General features: G+C 34.5%; 1 protein-coding gene across 4 annotated transcripts in view; it reads left to right on the top strand.

The window, feature by feature from the left end:
• The window catches only part of RAB28 (RAB28, member RAS oncogene family), a 94,389-nt gene that overhangs the window by 20,101 nt on the left and 46,721 nt on the right, over positions 1 to 27,567 (top strand). For all 4 annotated transcript variants that reach the window (XR_004526650.2, XM_033856854.2, XM_033856855.2 and 1 more), the window contains exon 4: positions 1,549 to 1,678. Coding sequence is in view for 3 of the 4 variants with exons in the window: in XM_033856854.2 (XP_033712745.1) it covers positions 1,549 to 1,678 (130 nt within the window). In the remaining variant the exon portion in view is untranslated. The remainder of the gene's footprint in view (positions 1 to 1,548; positions 1,679 to 27,567) is intronic.

Here is a 27,567-nt window from a genome sequence, read left to right as displayed (position 1 = left end):
GTTTACGCTCTTGAGGTTATTTATATCTAGTGTATCTGTATGGTGGAAGTGCTGTGTAGTGGTGTCCTACCCAACTCTGTTCAGTGAAGTGACATTGATAGCTTTAAAATGACCACGGGAGTATTTACACTATAGAAATTGGCAGATGCTACAAGTAACACTCTCTCATCCCTTCCCCACTGCTGCCATGCCTCAAGCTGGTTAATTAATATTTACTAGCATATCATTGGCCATGACTTCTGTGTTATATACTTGTCTGTTTATGTGCCTGGCTTTGCTGCAAGACTGTGAGTTCCTTGAGGTTGTTCCTCATATCCCTGGTACCCAGCACAATGCTTGGCATATAGTTGGCAGACAAATTTTTGTAGACTGAATGGGTGGACTTTATATTCATTCAGTCCTCGATTCAAATCCTGGCTCCATGTGACTTTGTGTTTATTAGTAAAATGAGGATAATAATACCAGTCTTGCATGATTTTTGTGAGGATTAATGAAAAGATCCAGATATCTGTCTGGTACATAGTAGGTGTAAAAAAGTAGTCAACATTTATGATTATAACTTAAGAAGAAGGAGACATAAATGCCATTAGGGCCAGCCTTAAATATGCAGAGAGCTTTGTATTAAGTATTTGACTACAAATTGGATGAGAATCAAGAATGTGGCAGTGTTATTTTTGTGAGTGTACATACTTCTTCTCCTTCCCACACAAAATAATGGGATATATTAAAAGGAATATGATATATAAGAGGCAGGAAGCAATCCCTCTGTTGTATTTGGCTTTGTTCAGGCTCTTATTACAGTATCATGTCCAGTTTTACATTGCTCATTTTAAAGAGGATGTCAAAAAACTATATGTAGCATGTCCTGGGAAGAACCAACAACTATGATTAAAGGGATAGAAAATAGGTCCTTTGAGGCAAGTTTAAGGAATTGAGTTTGTTTATTCTGGAAAGGAGATGGTGAAGGAGTTACTTAACTATTTTCAAGTACATGAAGGGTTATTATAAGGAGGACACTCTCATGTTGTTCTGCAAATGCACAGAGGACCGAAAGAGGAAATCGACTTATTTCATTTAAAGAAAATTGTGTTAAACACTGAAATTGACTGTCAGGGGATGTCATGGAATCTCCATTTTTGAAAATATTTAAAAAGAGCAGCAGCAGATGGTTATTTATTGAAAGGTTTAAATGTTTGACCTCATGAAAGTGACAGGCAGAATTGTAGACCTTGAAGCTTTTTTCACCTCTATGATATGATTTTCTTACATTTTATTGAAACTTACCAAGCATATCCCAGATATCTCATTGGAAAACCACTTACAGTTTGAGAAAATTATTCTTTAGCTTGCATTGTATCTTAATTGCTGGATTTATCTTGAATGAAGACATTCAGTATTATCTGTCTGCTAATACCTAAATTGAAGTCAGATACAAACAGTCCACGTTTGTACTTTTTATACTCTATTCAACATATCTATTAACAGTGTTCATTATTAATATTTTTTAAAGTAGTATATTATAAATATTCTGTAACTCTTTTGCGACAGGGAATCCTCTTGGTATATGATATTACAAATTATCAAAGCTTTGAGAATTTAGAAGATTGGTATTCTGTGGTGAAGAAAGTGAGTGAGGAGTCTGAAACTCAGCCACTGGTTGCCTTGGTGGGCAATAAAAGTAAGTTATTAATGTTTATTTATATATAGGAAACTTTATTTGTCTACCCTGTAGTTTTTATTCCTAAAAAAAAAATGATGTTTGGAAACATAAATAGATACTGTTTTCCTGGAGTGAGCAAGTTGAGGAGAAAATTCCTAAAGATGTGTACAGTCTTTTCAATAACAGTTTGATGCTTGATCTATCGTAACTGCTCTGCCACTTTGGCCAATTCCTTGTTAAGGTAAGTTCTGTTCTGCAGTGTGTGTGTGTTTTGGCTTCCTGTTGTCTAAGGAAGCAGTGTGGACTATTAAGAACAGCAACACAGCTGCAGATTTTATGATATTACACTGCAGCTTCAGCTCTGCCCCAGAGATTTTGAGAGATACATTTCATTAAATGATACCCTGTTCTAGGGAAGGAAGCAGTGTCTGCATGGAATTTTGTGTGCATTGTTCCTTGCTCTCAGCGCTCATAAACTTCCTTTTCTAAATTTTTGAGGTTTGTTCCTAAATATAGATTTTTTTTTTTGAGAAAGAGTATATTGGGAGAGGAGTGGTGCTTGGTAAAAATGATGGATAAGTAATTTTTGAGATCTGTCTCTTGGGCTATGATATACAGCATATAAAAATTATAAGACTGAATTCAGTACAGGATTATTATTTGGTTCATAGTCCTGCAATGCATTTACCCTGGTAAAGGGGACCTTAATAAGAGTTTTCAAATATATAAGATATGATATTACCTAATCTTCTACAACCTACTTGAGGTCAGAAAAAGAGAAAATGAATTTAAATTATACCATGGAGGATTCAGGTCAGGCACTGTTTCCTGACTATAAGCTTTGTTAAATCAATACCCAAGTATACTACCAAGAGAATTATCTTCTCCAAAAGTCTTTAAAAATGCAGTGCATTTTTTTTGTCCATAATTGTTTAGGAAATAGTACTTCCTGAAGGACCAAGCCATGATTTCTTCATTATGTGGTTTTGCACACTTAGATGAACATTTAATAAATCCAAGCCTTACTTCAAAACCATTACAAAACAGGTGTGAATATCATTTCTCTGAAGAGTTAAAAATATAAATTTTATAATACTTTCTAGAAAACAGTATCACATATCACAAAATGGATGGCTTGGCTAAAAGAAACTTTTTTTTTTTTAAAGCTTTAGTTAAATTTTGCTCATCTATTTTTTAGATCTAATTGAGTGAATCAGATGCTTTTCAATTCATTGAAATCCCCCTTTACAAATCATAAGTTTTGATGAGCTTTGGTTCTGTTTCTGAGTGCAGCTTTTCATTTTAGGAGATAATTTGTTAGTCATTCGTCATGTCACCAAAGCATTGTTTTATATTATAGTTAGATTTGTGCTTTATTGGAGGTTTCCCGTCACCTTTTGGGAAATTATAGAGTAAGGGAGTGATGGGGGCTGGGATTTGTTTTCATTTCTTTCAGGATATAATCTAACTACATCTGGAGTAATGGTGTAGTGGTGCACAATTATATACATTATGTTATGTGTTTATGCTATCCTGTGAGGCCTCCGCCATTGGTCACTGTCTAAGACAGGATGTCAGGCTAGATGGGCTGTTGGACTGTGCTGGTGATGCCATTCCTGGGTTTCAAAAACAAACATTTATATAATTATATGAATTTATGCACAAAACTGTTACAGTGTTATGTTTGAGATATAATTGCATGAAAGTCAAAAGAATTTTTTCACTTTTGGTTTAGCTCTAACCCCTTTCTTGTATTTATAATACTTTCTTTCAGAATATGATCATATAATAGAGTATGCAGACACACAGAATGTTACATGTGTAAAATTAAGTGATTAGAGATGAACATTTTCCTGGATATTATTTACTGCTCTCTGTCACCGGCCCAGTTTCATATGATCAATATGATCATGTAGTGAATGATCTTACAATTTGTGTTTACATGTTGATGTTACATTATAGTAGTATGCACTCATTTTCTTTTTTGGGAATATATTAAAAAGCAAAGACTTTTTTTTTGAGCAACACCAAACTAATTAAAGAGATTTTATTAAGAGTTTCTATATCAAGGGCCTCATGAAACATTGGAACGTTTTCCAAGTCAAGGAAGCAGCTCCCAGATTCAGAGAATGTTCTAGATGGCAAGGCTTTCACAGTTGTTTCATCTGACTTTTTTCATTCATCAGATGAGTGTTATATTTGTTCAGTCTATTGTTTCTTTTTATTCCTCTTTTTCTGCTTTCTCTTGAGTTAACTGATCATTTATTATTACATTTTATTTCACCTATTAACTTATACATATTATATATTTATATATTATATTTTTAGTTGTTTCCTTAAGATGTTCACTATACAGCCTTAATTAGTCTACCTTCAAATAATAGTATATCTCTTCGTGTGTAGTATAAGGAACTTAAACATTAGTGTTTAATTACCTCCCGCCCCAATCCTTTGTGTTATTATTGTCAGATATATTTTTACATATTCTATAAATAATTTTTGCTTTAAACAGTCATTTAGCTTTTAAGAGCAATTAAAAATAAGAAAAAAGGTACATTTTATTTTACATTTACTTATTACATTGCCAGCACTCTTTATTTATCTGTTTAGATCCAAGAGTCTGTTTGATAGCAGATTCTGCTTGAAGAACTTCCTTTAACATTTCTTTTAGAGTAGATCTATTGACAATGAATTTCCTCAATTAAAAGCAAAGACTTTAGATACTGGTTAAAGGCAAAGCAAAAGAAGCATGATGGGAAGACGTTTGAAGCTGAATTATTATGATCATTATCTATATACAGAGTCATCATCTGCCTAAATGATCTTTTAAAAATTCGTTATTCTGCCTATTCTTTGCTTGAATAGAAAGCATATGTTGAAAAGAAATATGTGTAGGCTATGAAAATATTGGCAGCAGTAGCCAACTTTTAGCCAAAGTTTAGCAAAAAGATGGGATACAGAGAAAATTTCCATACAAAGAGTGTGTGAATTTGTTCCATAGTAAGAGCTTATAATTAGTAAGTTATAAAATCATGTACTTTTTATTAAAATATGGTAAACTCTCAGAAATTTGGGCTGAGGATTGAGAATAGTTTTAGGTAAAGATGAATTACAGGTTTATTTTTGTAAAAATTACATTTTATTATGGTTTAACTAGTGTAGGTTAATGATATAGGCAGCAGAGGAAGGGACTTGCTTTAATGAAATAGAATTGATAATTAGTAAGTTAATTATTTCAGTATATAATACTTAAAAGTATATAATATATTTGACCCTTGAACAACACAGGGGTTAGGGGCATAGTTCCTTCCTGCAGTCAAAAATCCACGTTTAACTTATAGTCATCCCTCTGTAAACTCTGTTCCTCCTTATTCACGGTTCTGCATCCATGGATTGAATCAACTTCGGATCATGTAGTACTGTAGTATTTACTATTGAAAAAAAAAATCTGCATGTAAGTGGACCTGCACAGTTCAAACCGGTGTTGTTCAAGGGTCAACTGTACTTAAAACAAATTAATTTATTTTATTTTATATTCAATTCTAAAAGGTTATAAAACAGTAGTGTTATTTCTTTGTACTGTTTAAGATTTTAAATGAAGTATTGAGTCGTGGTTAAGATCAGAGGGTTTTAAATTTAGACAGACTTTGCTTACAAGCCCAATTTCTTCACTTATCGGCAGTGTAACATCAGACAAGTTATGTCTTTAAGTCTCAATTTCTTCATCTGGAAATGAGGATAATGGTTTCTGTCTGATAAAGTTGGTTTAAGGATTAAATGAACTATTACATAAAAACACCTGGAACACATCTCCTGTACACTGTAAGTGCTCAATAACTATTAGTTATTATTATTAATCATAATAGCCTTTTAAAAGCATGGACTATAGTTTCAGTTAGAAAGATCACAAGTTACAAATTAGTACAGTTGACATAGATATTTTACAAAAGTAGCCTGAAGAAAATGGTTCCTAGGGAATTCCTTGGTCACCATCTTATTCCTTGCTTTTTACCACGATAGTTCTCATGCTGTGTGTTGGGTAGGGCAATTCATTCAGAAAACATTGTCGAGTGCCCGCTATGTGTATTCAGCTAGCCATTGTTAATTTGTGCAAAGGTTGAACCACAGAGAGTGCTTAAGGAGTGATTGGGACCTGCTAATCTGGGTCTTAATTTTATTCTTTTTCTCTACCATCTTCAAGTTTTCTAGGAATTTGACTTTCTTTTGCTTTGTCTGGTTGTTGGGATTAATAAATTATGTTCAAATTTCCATGGAAGGCCCTACTTTTCCCTAGTGAGGTAAAAAAATATTCCTGGTAGTAACTTTCAAAATGGGAAAGAGGGAGGATTCCCCTGGCGGCGCATTGGTTAAGAATCTGCCTGCCAATGCAGGGGACACGGGTTCAAGCTCTGGTCCGGGAAGATCCCACATGCTGCGGAGCAACTAAGCCTGTGTGCCACAACTACTGAGCCTGCGCTCTAGAGCCTGTGAGCCACAACTACTGAGCCCGCGTCCCACAGCTACTGAAGCCTGTGCACCTAGAACCCATGCTCCACAACAAAGAGAAGCCACCGCAATGAGAAGCCTGCGCACCACAACGAAGAGTAGCCCCCGCTCACCGCATCTAGAGAAAGCCTGTGCACAGCAACAAAGACCCAATGCAGCCAAAAAAATAAAAATAAAAAAATTTATTAAAAAAAAATGGGAAAGGGGTAAGTCATCTACTTATTCTGTGTGTTTTGTGGACGTTCCATTGGAGTTTGATGATGTCTGCAGCTCCAAGTACAGTGCGTTGTCTGATCGGCTATGAATATAGCCACATAAGCACCTGGAAACAATTATATTACCATCTAAGGCAACTTCTGCACCAGGCTTAATACCTGATTTCCTGGCCTTGAAGGTCTTGCTCTCCCAGCATCGGGGCACTCTCACTTGATCAGAACCTGTGCTGCAGAACCTAGGGATTTTCAATATATGACCACTTATTACAGGCTTATTACAGGTGCACCTGACCATGGCCCAACACATAATCATCCACTCTCATGTGAACTATGGCATTAGCTTCCTAACTCTTCCTCCTGCTCTTAGCTTTGATCTCCTAAATCCAGTTCCCAAATGGCAAATCATACTGTATGACTTCTCTCCTTAAAACCCTCTAGTGCTTTCTCATCACACTAGAATGAAATCCAAACTCCTTATCCAATTTCATCAAGCACAGGGTTATCTGGCTCCTACCTACATCTCAGACCTCATTTTCTACTAAATGCTCCCTTGTCCACTATATGTGTAAGGCACATTTGTCTTGGCTGGCTCCATTTTGTCATTTGGATCTCATCTTAAATGTCATCTCCTCAGAGTTACCTTCTTTGACCACTCAAATCTAAACGAGTCATCAAGTCCCTTTTTGTCAGGACGTTCTGTTTCAGTTATTTGCATAGTCTCATTGTCATCTGATATCATTTCTTGTTTGTTTCTTGTCTGTCTAAGCTCTGTGAAAGCTAGGGACCTCATCACTTAGAACAATCTCTGAATGAATGAATACCAAATGAGTGAATAAAAGCCTTTTCAGGAAGACTCTCTTGAAATTAAAAGTGTATATGGCCTGGGATATGTTATTCAGGGAAAATGGTTTTCTTAATAAGTAGGTAACAGAGAACTTATTAGATGGCCTTCAGGCCCAACTGGCCTAGTGAATTCCACTCTGGTGAATAATGTCAGAGTTTCTTAAGAAACACATTGAAGTTATATTATGCTGGGTCATGTTAGAGATAAAATGTCATAGATTTTATATCATGACTTTAGGTTAAATAAATCTAAAAAAAATAAGAATTTTGCTTCATTTTCTTGTGACTTTTACATACTGGTAGAAACTTACACTTTCAACTTTTTATTTACAAATTTTAAATTTGTGTGTTTAATTTAAAAATCAGAGTCTGCACTCAAATACACGTTTAGTTTTTCTTTTAGTGTTTCAGGGAAAGTTCAGATTAAAATGAAATGAACACTCAGGAATATTAATTTTTTAAAGATTAATTTTATATTCAATCCATGTTTTATAACCACATGGCATTTTAATTTGTCATTTTGTTATTTTCTATCTTTAAGCTGTTATGTTTTCCTACTATCTGATCCATCACCTAGTTTCTCCCCTGACTAGCTAACATTCTCAGTTGGATAGATTGTAAACAGAAATTAACAGGGTTGCATAGGAGCTGCCCCCTTCCTGATTTATAGCATCTTAGTTAGTGGAGGGGTGGTGGTTATCAGTAACTTGTATTGGGAGTAGGAATTATCATGCTCCAGTATAGAGTGGATGGATGAATGATTTCTACTCTTAAAGATATTAAACAGATCCTTTCCCAAATAAAGACTAATAACTCAGATTTTTAAACAATCTTCATGACAGATGAGGGCATAGAGAAGAGTGCATCAACACTAATTAACAATGTTGAGTGTATATTCTTCTTAACAGTGATTGATTGTTCTTGGAGTACTATCTCTGCCCAGGAAGTGATGTTTTACACTGTGAGGTTCAAAGGTTACATTTTAATGTACCCTGTAAGTTGTGTTCCCTGAACTCCATGGAAATGTATTAGTAAAACAAGTAAATTTTAAGTTGAAAATTTTACTGATGCTCTCAGTAAAGTTATCACAAGGCTTTTAAAGACTCTTCTTTATTCTTCATAATAGATGAGTATAAGAGATGGCTTTATGTCCAGCTTTAAGAACTTTATGGGAATTTACATGAAAGTACTTACCTATACTGCGACTTTTTGAGTTTTCAAAAATTCTTATTGTATCTGGAGAGTGGAAATGTGAAACTATGAAGTAAGTAACATTTACTTTGATTCCTGTTTTGAAGGATTCATATCAACTTCTATAAAAGTGAAGAAGTGAGTCATTATTACCAGTTTGTTTAAAAGAGTTTACAATTTATAAAGCATAAACAAAAACTCTTTTGGGGATTTGAAAAGTTCATTCTGTTTATACAGTCTAAATTATAACATTCTGCCCCTTACCCATTTACTTTAATATGGTTCTTTTTGTTCTGGTGATAGTAATCCCAAAAGTATCAGACCCAAGTGTCTTTTTCAGATGGACCTAATGTTTCTGTTGCTTCATTTTTTTTTTCTTTTTGCTTTTTCCTCTCTTTATATATAAATTTGTCAAATAGAGCTATGACTATTTACATACTGGAGGATGCTGGTAGCATCTTATTCTGTTACGGATATCATCAGTGTTCTGTATACTGAGTGAGAGAGTATTTTAATACGTACGCTTACAGCTGTTCTCTTATGTGGTATTTCACACTCCTACTGTACTTTAAGAACACTGATAGTATTTCAAGTTTAATTGGTTGAGTAGTTTTATCAAATTAAACGCATAAGCTTGCATTCACACTGGTGTTGTGACTGATACATTGGGGAAGAAAATGTCAAATAAGTGCTTTTTCATAATACTAATCAGAAACTATTTTTCACCTGACAGTTGTTGCAGTGATGTTATTATGTCATTTCATAGTTACTTTTTTTTAGTTGGCCTACTTTAAACCATTTTGGCAATATTACAGTTTACTTAGCTTGAGAAGTTTAAGGATTTTGTGGTTTTGTTTTGTTTGTTTTGGGGGAATTGTGTAAGCATTTCGATCATAGCAATCTGTTTATATGATTTCTGTCTGTCTTTCATTGTCATGATAGAGAAAGTGTATTAAATGCTAAAGAAAACATAATCCACCTGTTGTTTCTTTTATGATGACTCTCTGATTTTAAATTTTAGAAGAAATTAAAAATTAAATATTAAAAAAGAATACAGCTATAAAAACTTTTTGTGAAAAGATTTGAGATTTTTATTAATGTAATTTAAGCCCCTTTAATGATTTACTTTATATTTGCTGTGATTGTTTAATAAATCCAATATAGATTAAAAGAACACTATAGTGGGGATCAGAAAACTTTGTCCTGCTACTGTCATTTTATCTAGCTACATTACCCTGGCAATTTATTTAATCACTTAAGATGATCCTCATGTATAAAATAAGGGGATTGTACTAGGCAATCATGAGCACCTTCTATTCCTAAAATATGATGACCCAAACTATGTTTAGTTGTAAGTCTGATTAATTGAACATATTTGTTGCCATACAATTTTAAGAGAGTTTAACTCTTCATGTGATTGAAATCCTGTCTTCTTATCTTTGCAGAGATGATTTCTTAGGCTCATTTTATCATTCAGTTATTAGATTATTAAGTATCCATTTTCTGTATACATGAATAGGTGCATATACCTAATAACAATAAATATAACCAAGATTTATTGAATTCTTAGTATTTGCCAGGCACACCCTGGAAATATGACCAACTTTCAAGTGATTTTGGGACTCTAAAAATAGCATTTCTTTTTTTTCTTTGAAGTATAGTTGATTTACAATATTATGTTAGTTTAGGGTAAACAACATCATGATTCAATATTTTTATAGATTATACTCCATTTAAAGTTATAAAGTATTGGCTATATTCCCTATGCTGTACAATATATCCTTGTAGCTTATTTCTTTTATACATAATAGTTTGTACCTTTTAAGCCCCTACCCTATCTTGCCCCTCTTCCCTTCCCTCTCTTTACTGGTAGTGACTAGTTTGATCTCTATAATGTTCTGAAAAAGTCACCTTTTTTAGAGCAGAGTTTTTTATTTTATTTTTTTACTGTTTGGAATTATGTAGGTGTTCTGTAACTAAAGCTCCATGAAGGCAGAGACTGTCTACCTTGTTCACTGCTGTGTCTCTAGTATCAAGCTCAGTCCCTGGCACACAGAAGATGCTCAATAAATACTTGCTATGAATGACTAGAAAATTATTAATTCTCTACCTTAGTAAAAGATGAAACTATGGAAATTTTGAGATGATAAAGAGAAAATAATACTGTTTTTTTCCCTAGCTTTTGTAATACTGTGAGGCTAGGTTTTTCATCTGGAAGAGGCATATAATAACAGCCTCACTTGGTGCTTATGAGTTACTACTACATAAGATCATGTAAAATGCCTCTGACATTACACACATAGTTCTTTTGAAAAGGAAACTCTTAGCCCTCATCGCTTAATTTTCATTCAAAATTTTAATTTTAAAAAGATGAGAAGTGGTATTTTCCCTTATGGATATTTATTTTATAGTGTGTTCTAGCACCTTAATATCTTTAATATAGAGACAGTGTAGAGTAGTGGTCAAGGACACAGACTTCTAAGTAAGACCACTTAGTTTCAGATATGGGCTCACTTATTTAAATGTGTGACCATGGTAAGGTACTCACCCTCTTTGTACCTTAGTTTTGTCATCTGTAAAATGGAAATAACAATAGCACCTACCTTATAAGGAGGTCGTTATAAAAATTAAATATATATAAAGCTCCTAAAACCGTGCCTGGTATATATAGGTGCTGTATGTGTTAGTTGTTATTATTGTATTTCCCACTCTTTCTCCAGATCCTCTCTTCTCGTTATGGGTACTGGGAGGAGGTATTGCCAAGTCTCATATATTTTTAATTTAAGGATTTAAAAATCAAAAACATTAAAGATTTTGTGGAATGTCTTTGAAATACATAAAAAATGATTAAAATTTTGGTTATAATTATTGTTTGGAAGCCACCCTTCACTTAACTTGTAGTTTAGAAGTATATTTTTCTGAAAAAATATTTAAATTCTATTAATGGAGGTGATATAATTTTGATATTCAATCTGAATGGTGAAAGCTGGTGTACAGTTGCCATGAATTTTTATCTCAAGTTTATTTTGCTTTTGTAGACATGTGTCTAATAAAAAAAAAGATGCTGCATAAACCATCGTTGGAGTTTGAATGTACTTCTGTTTTTGGTTGAGGTATAAATGTTATTTCTGGCTGTGTCCTTCATACTTAGTTCTTCTTACAACAAATGGAAAGGCCTTAATTGTACCTAAGGGAATAGTTAATCCACAGTGGACATATGGTGGACAAAAGCCGAGTCTAGTACATGAAATAAAATTATAAATGGTAAAGATTTGAATGCTTACAAAGTCTGGCAGCTATAAAAGATAGTGTATTGTTTGAGATTAGCAAATTTTCTCTGAAGCATGATAGTAATAATTCTTTTCTTGGTGTGTTTTTGTTGTATATTTATATGTAAATTCGACTGAAAGACATACTCTCAACTTATGTATAAAGCATATTTGTCTTTTTTTTATTGTTCATTAAGCTTTGTGATGTGACTTTGACGTCAGTAATAAAGGCTGATGATATCACATTTTTGGAAAGTTACTGCTCTTTTGATTGGGGGCAGTTAATTAGCATTAACCCAGAACAGCTCTTGGGCTTTATGGATTTGAGCATTATATGTGGTTGCACTGCTCCAGCAAAAGGTTAAGTATTAATGGAAAATGGTCACAGCCCTTTTACTTAAAGAAAACATGTTACTTGTAAGTTTTCTTTTGATTTTACTTTTACAGTTACATTGAATGTCTTCATTCATTTAGCCATCCATAAAGCAAATATTGTTGCACATGCGGTGGATAATAAGTCTTTTTAGGACTACTTGTGTGGCATGTCACAGATCATTAACTGCAAGTAACCACCTGACTTGAGGGAAGCCTGGAAGCATCATTATAGTGAAATAAGCTTTTATTTAGGTATCACTGCAGCACATTGATTTATTGAAATGTCACCAATTGCTACTGTGAAAATATATTCTCATTATCATTCAGGGAATGGTAAAAATTAACCACTGTATACTGTAAAAGATATATATTGCTAACAGTGGAAAAAATAAGAATATTATGGTCTGTATTTTTCTAATAATTAAAGAATTAATTAGATGATTAATTAGGCTAAATTAGATAATTCTTGTAGGATGTTTTCACATCTATGTGTGATTCTATACACGTGTTAAAGGCGTGTTCTCAGTTCTTTCTAATTTGAAATACCTTAAAATTAAGCAGCATAGAAAGATAATAGCAAACTTAATATAACTATTGTATTTAAGACAGTCAATCCATAAAGTAATAAGCTCTTTCTGTGAGCACATGGCTGCTTCCTAGGCACATATATTATGAATCCAGCCTTCAGGAAACTTGTCTTTTTGTGGAAGTAAGATTAACATAATGGACAAAAGGTACAAAAGAAAAACAACATATAGTTTAGCACTACTGTTTCAATGAGAGGGAAAGGATTAAGAGGAATGTAGACCTCAAACTGAGTTTTTGCAAAACTGGTAGGGTTTGGATACATCTTGTTATAGGTAAGTCTTGAGCCAATTCAGGGGTATCTCTGCATTTGGAATTTAATGTTGGCTTTTAAAATTTTTTTTAATTTATTTTTTATTGGAATATAGTTGATGTACATTGTTCTGTTAGTTTCAGGTGTATAGCAAAGTGAATCAGTTTTACATATATCCACTTTTTTTGATTCTTTACCCATATACGTCATTACAGGGATTGAGTAGAGTTCCCTGTGCTATACAGTAGGTCCTTATTAGTTATCTATTTTATATATAGTAGTGTGTATCTATTTGTAGTGAAAGAGATGGATCTAGAGTCTGTCATACAGAGTGAAGTAAGTCAGAAAGAGAAAAACAAATACCATATGCTATCACATATATATGGAATCTAAAAAAAAAAAAAAGGTTCTGAAGAACCTAGGGGCAGGACAGCAATAAAGATGCAGACATAGAGAACGGATTTGAGGACATGGGGGAAAGGGGAAGCTGGGACGAAGTGAGAGAGGAGCACTGACATATATACACTACCAAATGTAAAATGGATGGCTAGTGAGAGGCTGCTGTGTAGCACAGGGAGATCAGCTCGGTGCTTTGTGACAACCTAGAGGGGTGGGATACGGAGGGTGGGAGGGAGGCTTAAGAGGGAGGGGATATGGGGATATATGTATACATGTAGCTGATTCACTTTGTTGTACAGCAGAAACTAACACAACATTGTAATGCAATTATACTCCAATAAAAATGTAAAAAAAGAAAAAAAAAAGAAAATGGGCAGAAGATTTAAATGTTGACTTTTTTACAAAAAAAAAAAAAATCTCCTAAGAACTCATTTTAGAGTTTCTTAAAATATGAGTTCCACTTCCATATTTTGGTGTTTGTTTCCATGCTAGGAGGATCTAAATAACAAAAAATATTAGAGCCTGTATTAGTTTGCCAGGGCTGCCATAACAAAGTACCTCAAACTGGGTGGTTTAAACAACAGAAATTTATTTTCTAACAATTCTAGAGGCTAGAAGTCTGAGATCAAGGTGTCTGTAGGGTTGGTTTGTAGATGGCTGTCTTCTCCCTTTATCTTCACGTGGTCTTTCCTTCAGGCATATCTGTGTACGAATCTCCTTTTTTAAGGATCGCAGTCATGCTGGATTAGGGCCCATCCATATGACCTTCAATTTTACCTTAATTACTTCTTTAAAGGCCCTTATATTGAAATAAAGTCACATTCTGAGGGTCTGGGAGTTAGAACTTCAACATATGAATTTGAGGGAGAGCAGGTTTGACATAGTTCAGCCCAAAGCAGAGCCATTATGCTTTAATATGTTAGAAGTAAATCTCAAAGAATCATAGAAGTTGAAGCTAGAATAATTCAGAAATCTTCTGATTTTATTATTTCATTTACTAATGAGGAAGACAAAATAAGAGCTCTTTTGAAAACGTTATGAAAATCAATGGGCGTTAAATTTGTAGACCACCTTTGAATATTTAATATATGAAACTGTGGATTAGATTATTTGAATCACTTTTTGTTATCAGAATCAAATGCACATACTATGCAAATTATTGTTTCTAAAAGCAAATGGTGCCCTCCTCCTTTTTGTTCTGTTCTGGTACTTCTAAAATTATAATGGAAGCCAAAGGAAAGGAAAGTGAGTTGATTTACAGAAATAGAATATCACATATGACTTTTAGAATCACGGAGGCATACATTGAAAATACTGTGGGTTCAGGTCCAGACTACCGTAGTAAAGCGAATATCACAACAAAGTGAGTCACACAATTTTTTTGGTTTCCCAGGGCATATAAATGTTATATTTACACTATACTGTAGTCTGTTAAGTGTGCAATAGCATTATGTCTAAAAAAACAACATACATACCTTAATTAAAAATACTTTATTGCTAAGAAAACACTAATCATCATCTGAGCCTTTAGCAAGTTGTCTTTTTGCTGGTGTAGGGCCTTGCCTCATTGTTGATGGCTGCTAAATGATCAGGGTGGTAGTTGCCAAAGGTTGGGCTGGCTGTGGCAATTTTTTAAAATAAGACAATGAAGTTTGCCTCATTGATTGATTCTTCCCTTCACAAACACTTTCTCTTCTGCATGCAATGCTGTTTGATAGCATTTTACCCACAGTAGAACTTCTTTCCTCAGACATAAAAAAGAATGAAATACTGTTATTTGCAGCAACATGGATGGACCTAGATAATATTATGCTTAGTGAAATAAGCCTGACAGAGAAAGACAAATACTATATGATATCACTTATATATGGAATGTAAAAAATAACACAAAGGAATATATATGTATACATGAAACAGAATCACAGATACAGAAAACTTGTGGTTACCAAAGAGGAGAGGGAAGGGAGGAGGGACAAATTAGAAGTATGGAATCAACAGGTACAAAATACTATATATAAAATAGATAAGCAATAAGGATTTACTGTATAGCACAGGGAATTATACCAGTTATCTTGTAATAACCTATAATGGGACATAATCTGCAAAAATACTGAATTACTATGCTGTAAACCTAAAACTAACACAATATTATAAATCAACTATACTTCAATAAAAAATCAACAACAAAAAATAGTCACCTGACAAAGAAAAAAAAATTGGAGTCAGTCCCCTTAAACCCTACTGCTGCTTTGTCAACTCAGTTTATGTAATATTCTAAATCCTTTGTTGTCATTTCAACAGTCTTCACATCATCTTTACCAGAAGTTGATTACCTCTCAAGCAACCACATTTTTTAGTTATCTGTAAAAAGCAACTCCTCATTCATTAAAGTTTTATCATAAGATTGCAGCAATTCAGTCACATCTTCAGGCTCTGTTGCTGTTTCTGCTACATCTGCAGTTCTGTTGCTGTTCTAATTCTGTTGCTGTTTCTGCTACATCTGCAGTTACTTCCTCCAATGAAGTTTTAAACCCTTCAAAGTCATCCAGGAGGGTTGGAATTAACTTCCATACTTCTGTTAATGTTGTTATTTTGACTTCTTCCCAAGAATCACTAATGTTATTTAATGGCATCTAGAATGATGACTCTTTCCAGAATGTTTTCAATTACTTTGCCCTGATCCATCAGAGGAATCACTATCTTTGGCAATTATAGCCTTACAAAATGTATTTCTTAGATAATAAGACTTGAAAGTTAAAATTACTCCTTGATCTAGGGGCTATGGAAAAGATGTTGTATTAGCAGGCATGAAAACATTAATCTCATTGTGTATCTCCATCAGAGCTCTTCGGTGACCAGGTGCATTGTCAGTGAGCAATAATATTTTGAAAGGAATCCTTTTTTTTCTGAGCAGTAGGTCTCAACTGTGGGCTTAAAATATTTAGTAAACCATGTTATAAATAGATGTACCGTCATCTAGACTTTGTTGTTCCATCTAGGAGCACAGGTAGAGAAGATATAGCATAATTTTTAAGGGCCCTAGGATTTTCAGAAGGGTAAATGAACATTGGCTTCAACTTTAAGTCATGAGCTGCATTAGCCCCTAACAAGAGAGTCAACCTGTCCTTTGAAGGCAGGCATTGACTTCTCTCCAGTTGTGAAAGTCCTAGATGGCATCTTCTTCCAATATAAGGCTGTTTTATCTACATTGAAAATCTGTTGTTTAGTGTAGCCACCTTCATCAGTTAACTTAGCTAAATCTTCTGGATGACTTGATGCAGCTTCTCTATGAGCACTTGCTTCACCTTGCACTTTTATGTTATGGAGATGGCTTCTTTCCCTAGACCTCATTAATCAACTTCTGTTAGCTGCAAACTTTTCTTCTGCAGCTTCCTTACCTCTCTAAGCCTTCGTTAGTTAAAGAGAGTGCTTTGATTTGGATTAGGCTTTGACTTATGGGAATGTCTTGGTTGGATCATCTTCTGTCCAGACCACTAAAACTTTCTCCGTATCAAGAAAAAGTTTGCAAATGATGCAACCAACAAGGGCTTAATTTCCAAAATACACAAACAGCTCCTACAGTTCAATAACAATAAAACAAACAACCCAATCAAAAAATGGGCAGAAGACCTAAATAGACACTTTTCCAAAGAAGGCATACAGATGGCCAATAGGCACATGAAAAGATGCTCATCATTGCTAATTACTAGAGAAATGCAAATCAAAACTACAGTGAGGTACATATATACAATGGAATATTACTCAGCCATAAAAAAGAATGAAATAATGCCATTTGCAGCAATATGGATGGACCTAGAGATTATACTAAGTGAAGTAAGACAGAGAAAGACAAATGTCATATGATATCACTTATATATGGAATCTAAAAAAATGATACAAATGAACTTATTTAGAAAACAGAAATAGACTCATAGACTTAGGACAACTTATGGTTACCAAAGAAGAAAGGTGGGGGGGAGTGATAAATTAGGAGTTTGGGGTTAACATATACACACTACTATATATAAAATAGGTAAACAACAAGGACATACTGTATAGCACAGGGAACTCTGCTTAATATTCTGTAATAACCTAAATGGGAAAAGAAACTGAAAAAGATACATGTATATGTATAACTGAATCACTTTGCTGTACACTGGAGGCTAGCACAACATTGTAAATCAACTGTACTCCAATATAAAATAAAAATTTTAGAAAGTAGTAGAAAAGTTATTAAAAGAAAACTACAATGAGTTACCACCTCTCACGAGTTAGAATGACCATCATTGAAAAGTCTACAAATAATAAATGCTGGAGAGGGTGTGGAGAAAAGGGAACCCTCTTACACTCTTGGTGGGAATGCAAATTGATACAGCCACTATGAAGAACAGTATGGAGCTTCCTTAAAAAACTAAAAATAGAACTACAATATGACCCAGCAATCCCACTACTGGGCATATACCTAGACAAAACTACAGTTTGAAAAGATACATGCACCACTATGTTCATAGCAGCACTGTTTACAGTAGCCAAGCCATGGAAACAATCTAAATGTCCATTGACAGATGAATGGATAAAGAAGATGTGGTGCATATATACAATGGAATATTACTCAGCCATTAAAAAGAATGAAATAACGCTGTTTGCAGCAATATGGATGGACCTAGAGATTATCATACTAACTGAAGTAAGTCAGAAAGAGAAAGACAAATACCATATGATATCACTTATATGTGGAATCTAAAATATGGCACAGGTGAACATATCTGTGAAATAAAAACAGACTTACAGATATGGAGAACAGACTTGTGGTTGCCAAGCGGGAGAGGGTGGGGGAGGGAAGGATGGGGAGTTTGGGATTAACAGATGCAAACTATTATATATAGTATAGATAAACTATTATATATAGGATAGATAAACCACAAGCTCCTACTGTATAGCACAGGGAACTATATTCAATATCCTATGATAAACCATAATGGAAAAGAATATGAAAAGAATATATATATATACACACACACACACACACACACACACACACACACACACATATATGTAAAACTGAGTCACTTTGCTGTACAGCAGAAATTAAACAACATTGTAAATCAACTATAATAAAAACTTTTCTCCATATCAGCAGTAAGGCTGTTTTGCTTTCTTATCATTTGTGTGTTCACTGGAGTAGCATTTTTAATTTCCTTTAAGAACTTTTCCGTTGCATTCACAACTTGTCTGTTTGGCACAAGAGGCCTAGCTTTTGGCCTATCTCAGCTATTGACATGCCTTCCTCACTAAGCTTAATCATTGTAGATTTTCATTTAAAGTGAGAGACGTGTGACTCTTTCTTTCACTTGAACACTTAGAGGTCATTGTAGGGTTACTAATTGGCCTAATTTGAATATTGTGTCTCAGGGAATAGGGAGGCATGAAGAGAGAAAGAGAGACGGTGAAATGGCCAGTGGATGGAGCAGTTAGAACACACACAATATTTATCGATTAAGTTTGCAGTCTTATATGGGTTCAGTTTGTGATGCCCCCAAACAATTACAACAGTAACATCAAAGGTCGCTGATGATACATCATCTTAACAAATATAATAATAATGGAAAAGTTTGAAACATCATGAAAATTGCCAAAATGTGACACAAAAACACAGAGTGAGCAAATGCTGTTGGAAAAATGGTACCAATAGACTTGCTCAATGCAGTGTCGCTACAAACCTTCAATTTTTAGAAAATGCAATACCTGCGAAGCACAATAAAGTGAAATGCAATGAAATGAGGTATGCCTGTATCTAACATTCAAGTGAACTCTCTTTTTTTACTGAATATGCTAGGCTTAATTACAGAAGATGGTCTATTTTATCTCTTTTTGAACTGATGGTTTTCTGTTGACTTTTTTCAAATTTAAAAAATATGATGCATATGGAAATATAAACTTTAAAATTTTTGGAAGATGTTGAGGAACAAATGAACTATCCAGGAATCTGTTGGACACATATAAAAAGTAACTGAGTTTTAATAAGAAGCTCTACCTAGTATTGTTATAATCTATCATATAGTCTCCATATAATCAAAGATTTGTTATTGATAGTTTTTCAAGTGGATCATCACAGAGAAAATTTTCATGTGCAACAAGGCAGTCATGACACACTTGATGTGATCAGTTGGGCTCTGTATTATAAATATATATAATAATGTGATAAATATATATGATTACAGCTTATATTCTGATATGCTTTCTAAAGAGCGAGGAATGGGTGGAGCTATAGTTAGTGCTTTTGGAATTGTATATATGTAATTGTGTTTGAGGGCATTATTCATTGTGTATCATATTGGAGCAAAATTTAGGGATTAAGAGAGGGTTTAGGAGTTTTGTATGCATGATCTAAAGTTTTATTGGCTTTATTAATTCAGAGTGGTGAAATAGGAACAAAGCACTTTCTATCACCTCAAGAGACTATTGACCATATTATACTTAAAAAATTTTGTCATAGTTACGGGATGCTATAGTTATGGGATTTTTAAAGAAAACTTAGGTATAATTCACCTACCATAAAATTCACCATTTTAAAGTACACAGTTTTTAGTATATTCACTGGGTTGTGCAGCCATCACCACTATCTAATTCTAGAACATTTTCTTTACCCCAAAAAGAAACCTTGTACCCATTAGCAGTCACTATTGCCCTTTCTCCTTCCCTCCATTTCCCCTCCCTAACTTCTGGCGAGGTACTATTCTACTTTATGTTCCTATGGGTTTGCTTATTCTATACATTTCATATAAATGGAATCATGAAATATGTGACCTTTTGTGTTTGGATTCTTTCACTTATAATAATGTTTTCAAGTTCATTTATGTTATAACATGTATCAGTACTTCATTTCTTTTTATGGCTAAATAATATTCCATTGTATGGATATAACTTACCACATATTGTTTACCCATTCATCAGTTGATGGCCATTTGGGTTTCCCAGTTTTTGGCTATTATGAATAATGCTTTTACGAACATTTATGTATAAGTTTTTGCATGGACATAGGTTTTTATTTCTCTTGGGAAGATACCTAGGAATGGAATTGCTGTGTCATATGGTAACTTACTTTTGGAGGAACTACCAAGCTGTTTTCCACAGCAGTTGCACCATTTCACATTCCTACCAGTGATGTATGAGGGCTGCAGTTTCTCTAGATCCTCACCAGCACTTGTTATTTTACTTTTTTAAAAAAAAATTGTAGCCATTCTAGTGTGTGTGAAGTGATATCTCATTATGATTTTGATCTTCATTTCCCTAACAATGATGTTGAGTATCTTTTCAGGTTCTTAATGTCTATTTGTATATCTTCTTTGGAGAAATACATATTCAAATCATTTGCCCGTTTTTAAGTTTTGTTGTCTTTAATTGTTGTGTTGTGTTCTTTAGAGGATATTATACCCTTATCAGATATACAATTTATAAATATTTTATTTGATTCTGCAGGTTGGCTTTTCATTTTCTTAGGTCATTTGATACACAAAAGTTTTTGACTTTGATGAAATCCAATTTATTTTTTTTCTTTGGTTGCTTATGCTTTAGGTGTTATATCTAAGAAACTATTGCCTTATCCAAGGTCATGAAGTTTTAATTTAATTTAATTTAATTTTATTTTATTTTTGGCTGCGTTGGGTCTTCATTGCTACATGTGGGCTTTCTCTAGTTGCAGAGAGCAGGGGCTACCCTTTTTTTTTAACATCTTTATTGGAGTTTAATTGCTTTACAATGGTGTGTTAGTTTCTGCTTTATAACAAAGTGAATCAGTTATACATATACATATATCCCCATATCTCCTCCCTCTTGCATCTCCCTCCCTCCCACTCTCCCTATCCCACCCCTCTAGGTGGTCACAAAGCACAGAGCTGATCTTCCTATGCTATGCGTCTGCTTCCCACTAGCTATCTATTTTACATTTGGTAGTGTATATATGTCCATGCCACTCTCTCACTTTGTCCCAGCTTACCCTTCTCTTTGTTGCGGTGTGCATGCTTCTCATTGCGGTGGCTTCTCGTTGCAGAGCACGGGCTGTAGGCGTGCAGACTTCAGTATTTGTGGCACGCAGGCTCAGTAGTTGTGGTGCACGGGCTTAGTTGCTCTGTGGCATGTGCGATATTCCCAGACCAGGGATTGAACCCATGTCCCCTGCATTGGCAGGTGGATTCTTAACCACTGCACCACCAGGGAAGTCCCAAGGTCATGAAGATTTATACCTATGTATTTTTTTAAAGAGTTTTATGGTTTTAGCTCTTAAGTTTAGATCTTCAATTCATTTTGAGGAAATTTTTTTTATATATTTATTCATTTGGCTGCACTGGGTCTCAGCTGTGACACGCAGAATCTTTGTTGCCGCATGTGGGATCTTTGCTGCGGCATGCGAACTCTTAGTTGCATCAAGTAGGATCTAGTTCCCTGACCAGGGCTGGAACCTGGGCCCCCTGTATTGGGAGCGCAGCATCTTAGCCACTGGACCACTAGGGAAGTCCCTTGAGTACATTTTTAAATGGTGTGAGTAGGAGTCCAAATTCATTTTGCATTTGGATATCCTGTTGTCTCAGCATAATTTATTGAAAAGGCTGTTCTTTTCCCATTGAATGGTTTTGGCACTCTTGTCAAAAATCAATTGACTATAGATATATGGATTTATTTCTGGATTCTTGCTTGTATTTCATTGATATGTATTTCTATCCTTATGCCATTACTACACTGTCTTATTACTGTAGCTTTGTGGTAACTTTTGAAATCAGGAAGTGTCTAATACTCCTGCTTTATTCTTCTTTTTCCAGATTGTTTTGACTATTCTGTGTCCCTTGCATTTCCATATGAATTTTAAGATCAGCTTATCATTTTCTGCAAAGACATCAGCTGGGAATTTGTATTGAATCTGTACATCAATTTGGGGAGTATTGCCATCTTAACAATATTAAGTCTTCCAATCCAGGAACATGGAAGTTTAACAACGTTGTAGCTTTCAGGGTATAAAATTCACCCATCTATAAAGTATTTTGTACTTTTCATGCTGTTGTACTATTATAAATGGAAATGTTTTTGTGATTTCATTTTCATATTCATTGCTAGTATATAGAAATGCATGTGTTTCTCTATATTTATACATACTACAACCTTGCTGAAAAAGTTTATTAGCTCTAGTAGTTTCTTTTTTTTTTGCGGTATGGATTCCTTAAGACTTTCAACATACAAGATTATGCCATCTGCAAGTAGAGATGATTTTTTCCTTTTCAGTACGGATACTTTTTAATTCATTTTCTTGCCTAATTGCCCCAGCTTAAATTTACATTGAACAGAAGTGATGAGAACAGATATCTTTGTCATGTTTTTATCATGAAGAGTGTTAGATTTTGTCAAATGCTTTTTCAGTATCTATTGAGATAATCATTTGCTTTTTTCCTCTATTCCAGTTTGATTGTGAATAATCTCAATTGACCTACCTTCAGGTTCACTGATTATTTCTTTTGTCTGCTTGGGTCTGCTACTGAGCCCCTCTAGTGAAATTTTCATTTAAAAAGTGCTTGATAAATTCCATGATGTTTATTTCTAGATCTGTTTCTCTGATTGATTTTTTATCCTGGTTATTACTTGTATTTTAGTTTCTTCATATATCTAATACTTTTTTTACTGGGCTTTGGATATTTTACATTCTTGAGTCCTGGGTTTTGTTATCTTATTTTGTACTTTGGTAGGCACTTAAATTATTTGTAACTTGATAGTTTATAAGCTTTGTTAGAGTGACCATACTCTAGAGCTAGTTTAGCCCTATTCCTAAGGTGTTACCCTTTTGTGTTCTTCCATTGAATGCCCTGGTATTTAATGAGTTCTTTCCTCTTTAGTGGTTGGAAGTTGAGTATCTCCCAGTTCTGTTCGCATTCTGGGAATTTTTCTAGTTGCAGCTTTCTCATTCTTCTTTGCCCAGTCTCATGGAGTTTTGCCTATACATGTGTAGTTTAGTAGTCAAGAACAGACTCAAGGAGACTCTCATAAAGATTTCTGGACCTTTTCCTCTTTGTAGCTGTCTTCTTTCTGGTACTCTGCTTCACAAGATCCCAAATGCTTCAGTTTATTTGAACTGCAATCTCAGTTTCCTCTAGTCTACAGGCTGATTGTTTTCAATACTTTCCTTGTGTTCTTCTTCTCCTTTATATAGTTTAGAAGGTTCCTCCAGGTAGAAAGTCACAGTGATTATAAAGCTCATTTTATTTATTTCTCATCTCTCAGGGATCATCCTCCCTGATATTCAGTGTCTGCTTTATATATTTTGTTTGGTTTTCTAGTTATTTATGGCAGGAGGAAAATCTTGTTCCAGCTGTTCTGACAGAGCTTGAGGCAGTAGTAGTTTAAGAGGTTTTTAGTCTTCAGATATATATATATATATATATATATTTTTTTTTTTTTCGGTATGTGGGCCTCTCACTGTTGTGACCCCTCCCGTTGCGGAGCACAGGCTCCGGATGCACAGGCTCAGCGGCCATGGCTCACAGGCCCAGCCGCTCTGCGGCATGTGGGATCTTCCCGGACCGGGGCACGAACCCGTGTCCACTGCATCGGCAGGCGGACTCTCAACCACTGCGCCACCAGGGAAGCCCCAGTCTTCAGATATTTTATATCTCCAAAGTGTTTTGTATCTTCATATTTGTATACTAACTAAGATAAAGATTATACTTACCAGTGTTTTAGGTTAGCTGTTTTTATGAAGAGAGTTTTAAAAATTAGAAATAATCAGAAAAACTCAGTAATGGATCAGTTCATTTCAGAATATCAGATCTGTGGGGAATCCTGATTGTTTGGATCATGAGACTGAACCATTTTCTTACACCATACATATCTTGATTCATGCAAAGTAAGGAGGAAAAGGACAATGTTGATGATTAAAAAACACATAAACTGAAATTTTCTTTTTAGGGATTGGTCTTGAAAATCCAAATGTCTAAAGTATGTGTTGTGCCCATAGGGTGAAAATATTCTCCTTAGTCATAATCTTGAGAGTAAAGGTTACCAAGACTAAAACTAACACTAAAATATTTAAAAAGTCAGCCAAATATTTTGATTAATGCTGTTGAGTAGCACGAGAATAATCTCATCAATACAAGTAAGGTAATATGTGTATTTAGCGAACATCTGTTAAGGGCCTGTTTTGCCCAGGAATCGTGCTAAATACTGGGAATACAAAAAGAATAAGGTATGGTCCCTACCCTTAAAGACCTGATAGTTTTCAAGATATAGCCATAAAATTATGAGGAAGGTTGGATTATAAGATTAAAAATGGATAGTGACCAGTTTATGCACAGTCATGGGAAGGTGGGATATTAAATGGAGATCAAGGTAAAGGATCAGTACCATGTGCAGATTGTGGAATAAAAGTCAAATTCATAGATGTAGATGAAGCATCATTTAGGATCTTATAAAAGCATTTCATTTTCTTCCTCATGGTTCTCATTGTATCAGGGTCTCAATTCTTGTTCTTCTCCTCAGAGATTCTTTTTCAAAGTTGCATCCTCTTTTGTGCACAAATCTTATCAGGTTGAATGAAGCTAGGTGATAACCTGAGGTTAAGAAGAGGATGCTTTCTTTTCTGCCCTGTCTTTCCCAATAAGGCTTTTTTTCACTGAATCTTTATGAAAGTCTCACAGGAAATTTTTTTTCCAAAAGATGAGAATGGCAAAGAGGGGTTCTTTAGGTTGAACTAAGCAATCAGGTACACTTTTTGTACTTTTCAGTTTGAACATTATCTCAAGTTTAAAACACCAGAGATAATAAATTTGGTAATATGATAAAGTTGTCAATGTAACATTTTAAATCACATCTTGCCTTTAACCTAAGCTTTTATTTTTCTTTTATATTTCACTGCTATAATACAAGCAGGTGTTGAGAGGGAATGGAAAGGGAGAGTAGTACCTCAAAATGATAATCCTATGAGTATAATCACTTGTGTGCTGTTTAGAATCGATGCTGCTCCAAAGTATGACTACTGTACTGTCAAATTTTTCTTACCACAGAACTCTGTGCACATGTATTAAATTAAAAAAAAATTAAACAAAATCCCCCAAACTGCCACGACCTATAAAAGCCAAGAACTTTGTCAGATGTTGAAAGTTTCTGTTAATTCTCCTATGATGCCAAATTCATCAAGATCTTAAAAAAGTGTATATGGACCAAATTTGGCTTTCTCTAAGAATTCCTTCTGCTCATTTGTATACACACACACACACACACACACACACACACACAGCGCTCTAAAGTAGGACCTTGAGTGCTTTTGATGATGCTAGAGATTTGCTAATGTTACAGTTTCTGAAGTAGAAAACTCTTTGCTAAATTACTGTGAAGGATTGAAGGATTTGAGGAAAACAACACTTCTTGACATAGTTTTATGTGGGATTCAGTCCTTAATTTTAGTAATAGCCAAGGGAGCTTAATTCCAGAACCAATCAGCCTGCTTGCTGATATTCTTTAAAAATAATGCCTTTATTAGGACTTTTATTTTTTAGAGCAGTTGAAGGTTCACAGCAAAATTGAGGGAAGGGTACAGAGATTTCCCATATTCCGCCTGCCCCCACATATGCATAGCCCTACCCCCATTATTAATAACCCCCGGGAGTGGTACTTTTATTACGGTTGATGAACTTAACAGTGGTACATCATAATCACCCAGAGTCCATAGTTTACATTATGATTCATTCTTGTTGTTATACATTCTGAAGATTTGAGCAAATATGTGATGGAATGTATCCATCATTATGATATCATACAGAGTATTTTTACTGCCCTAGAAATCCTGTGTGCTCCCCACCTATCCCCTCCTCCCGACTTCTGGCAACCACTGGTCTTTTTACTGTCTCCATAGTTTGCCTTTTCCATAGTGTCATATAGTTTGAATCATGTAGTATGTAGCCTTTTCAGATTGTCTTCTTCCACTTAGTATGTGCATTTACAGCTCCTCCATGTCTTTTCATGGTTTGATAGCTCATTTCTTTTTAGTTCAGTTTATTTGTCCATTCACCTACTGAAGGACATCTTGGTTGCTTCTAAGTTTTGGCAATTATAAATAAAGCTGCTGTAAACATCGGTGTGCAGGTTTTTGTGTGGTCATGTTTTCAAGTCATTTAGGTAATTACCAAGGAGTGCAATTGCTGGATCGAATGGTAAGAGTATATTTAGTTTTGTAAGAGACTGCCAAACTGTCTTCTAAAAGGGCTGTACCAGATTGCACTTTCACCAGCATTGTATGAGAGTTCCTTGTACTCTTCATCCTCAGCAGCATTTGGTGTTGTCAGTGTTCCGGAGTTTGGCCATTCCAGTAGGTTATAGTGCTATGTCATTGACGTTTTCATTTCCATTTCCCTGATTGACAGTATGATGTGAAACATCTTTTCATATGTTATTTGCCATTTGTGTGTCTTCTTTGGTGAGTTCTGGCTTGTCTTCTCATTCTCTTGATGTTGTCTTTCCCAGAGTAGTTCTTAATTTTAATAATAAAGTCCAGCTTATCAATTTTTTCTCTCATGGATTGTGCCTTTGCTGTTATATCTAAAAAGGTATTGCCATATCCAAAGTCATCTAAGTTTTCTGCTGTGTTATCTTCTAGGAGTTTTATAGTTTTGCATTTTACAAATAGTTCCGTGATCCGTTTTGGGTTAATTTTTGTGAAAGGTGTAAGGTCTGTGTCTAGATTCACTTTTTTTTCTTTTTTTTTGCACATGTGTGTCCAGTTTTTCTAGCACCAATTGAAAAACTATCTTTGCTCCATTGTATTATCTTTACTTCTTTGTCAAAGATGAGTTGACTATATTTATTTGGGTCTATTTCTGGTCTCTCTATTTTGTTCCATTGATCTATTTGTCTGTTCTTTTGCAGTACCACATGGTCTTGATTATTGAAGCTTTTTAGTAAGTCTTGAGGTTGGGTAGTGTCAGTACTCTGTTTTTCTCTTTCAGTATTGTTTTGGCTACTCGGGTCTCTTGCCTCTCCATATAAAGTTTAGAATGAGTTTGTCGGTATCCATAAAATAACTTGTTGGGATTTTGATTGGGATTGCATTGAATCTATAGATCAAGTTGGATAGAACTGAAAACTTAACAATATTGAGTCGTCCTACCCATGAACATGGAATATATCACCATTTCTTTAGTTCTCTCCATTTATTTAGTTTTTCTTTGATTTTGTTTATCAGAATTTTGTAGTTTTTCTCTATATGTACATTTCCTTTACAAGATACAGACTTGTACA

The sequence above is a fragment of the Tursiops truncatus genome, chromosome 5 (genome assembly GCF_011762595.2).
Source record: "Tursiops truncatus isolate mTurTru1 chromosome 5, mTurTru1.mat.Y, whole genome shotgun sequence".
Taxonomy (NCBI): domain Eukaryota; kingdom Metazoa; phylum Chordata; class Mammalia; order Artiodactyla; family Delphinidae; genus Tursiops; species Tursiops truncatus.
Note: the sequence above shows the minus strand (reverse complement) of the source record. Positions and strands in the feature narration are given on the sequence as shown.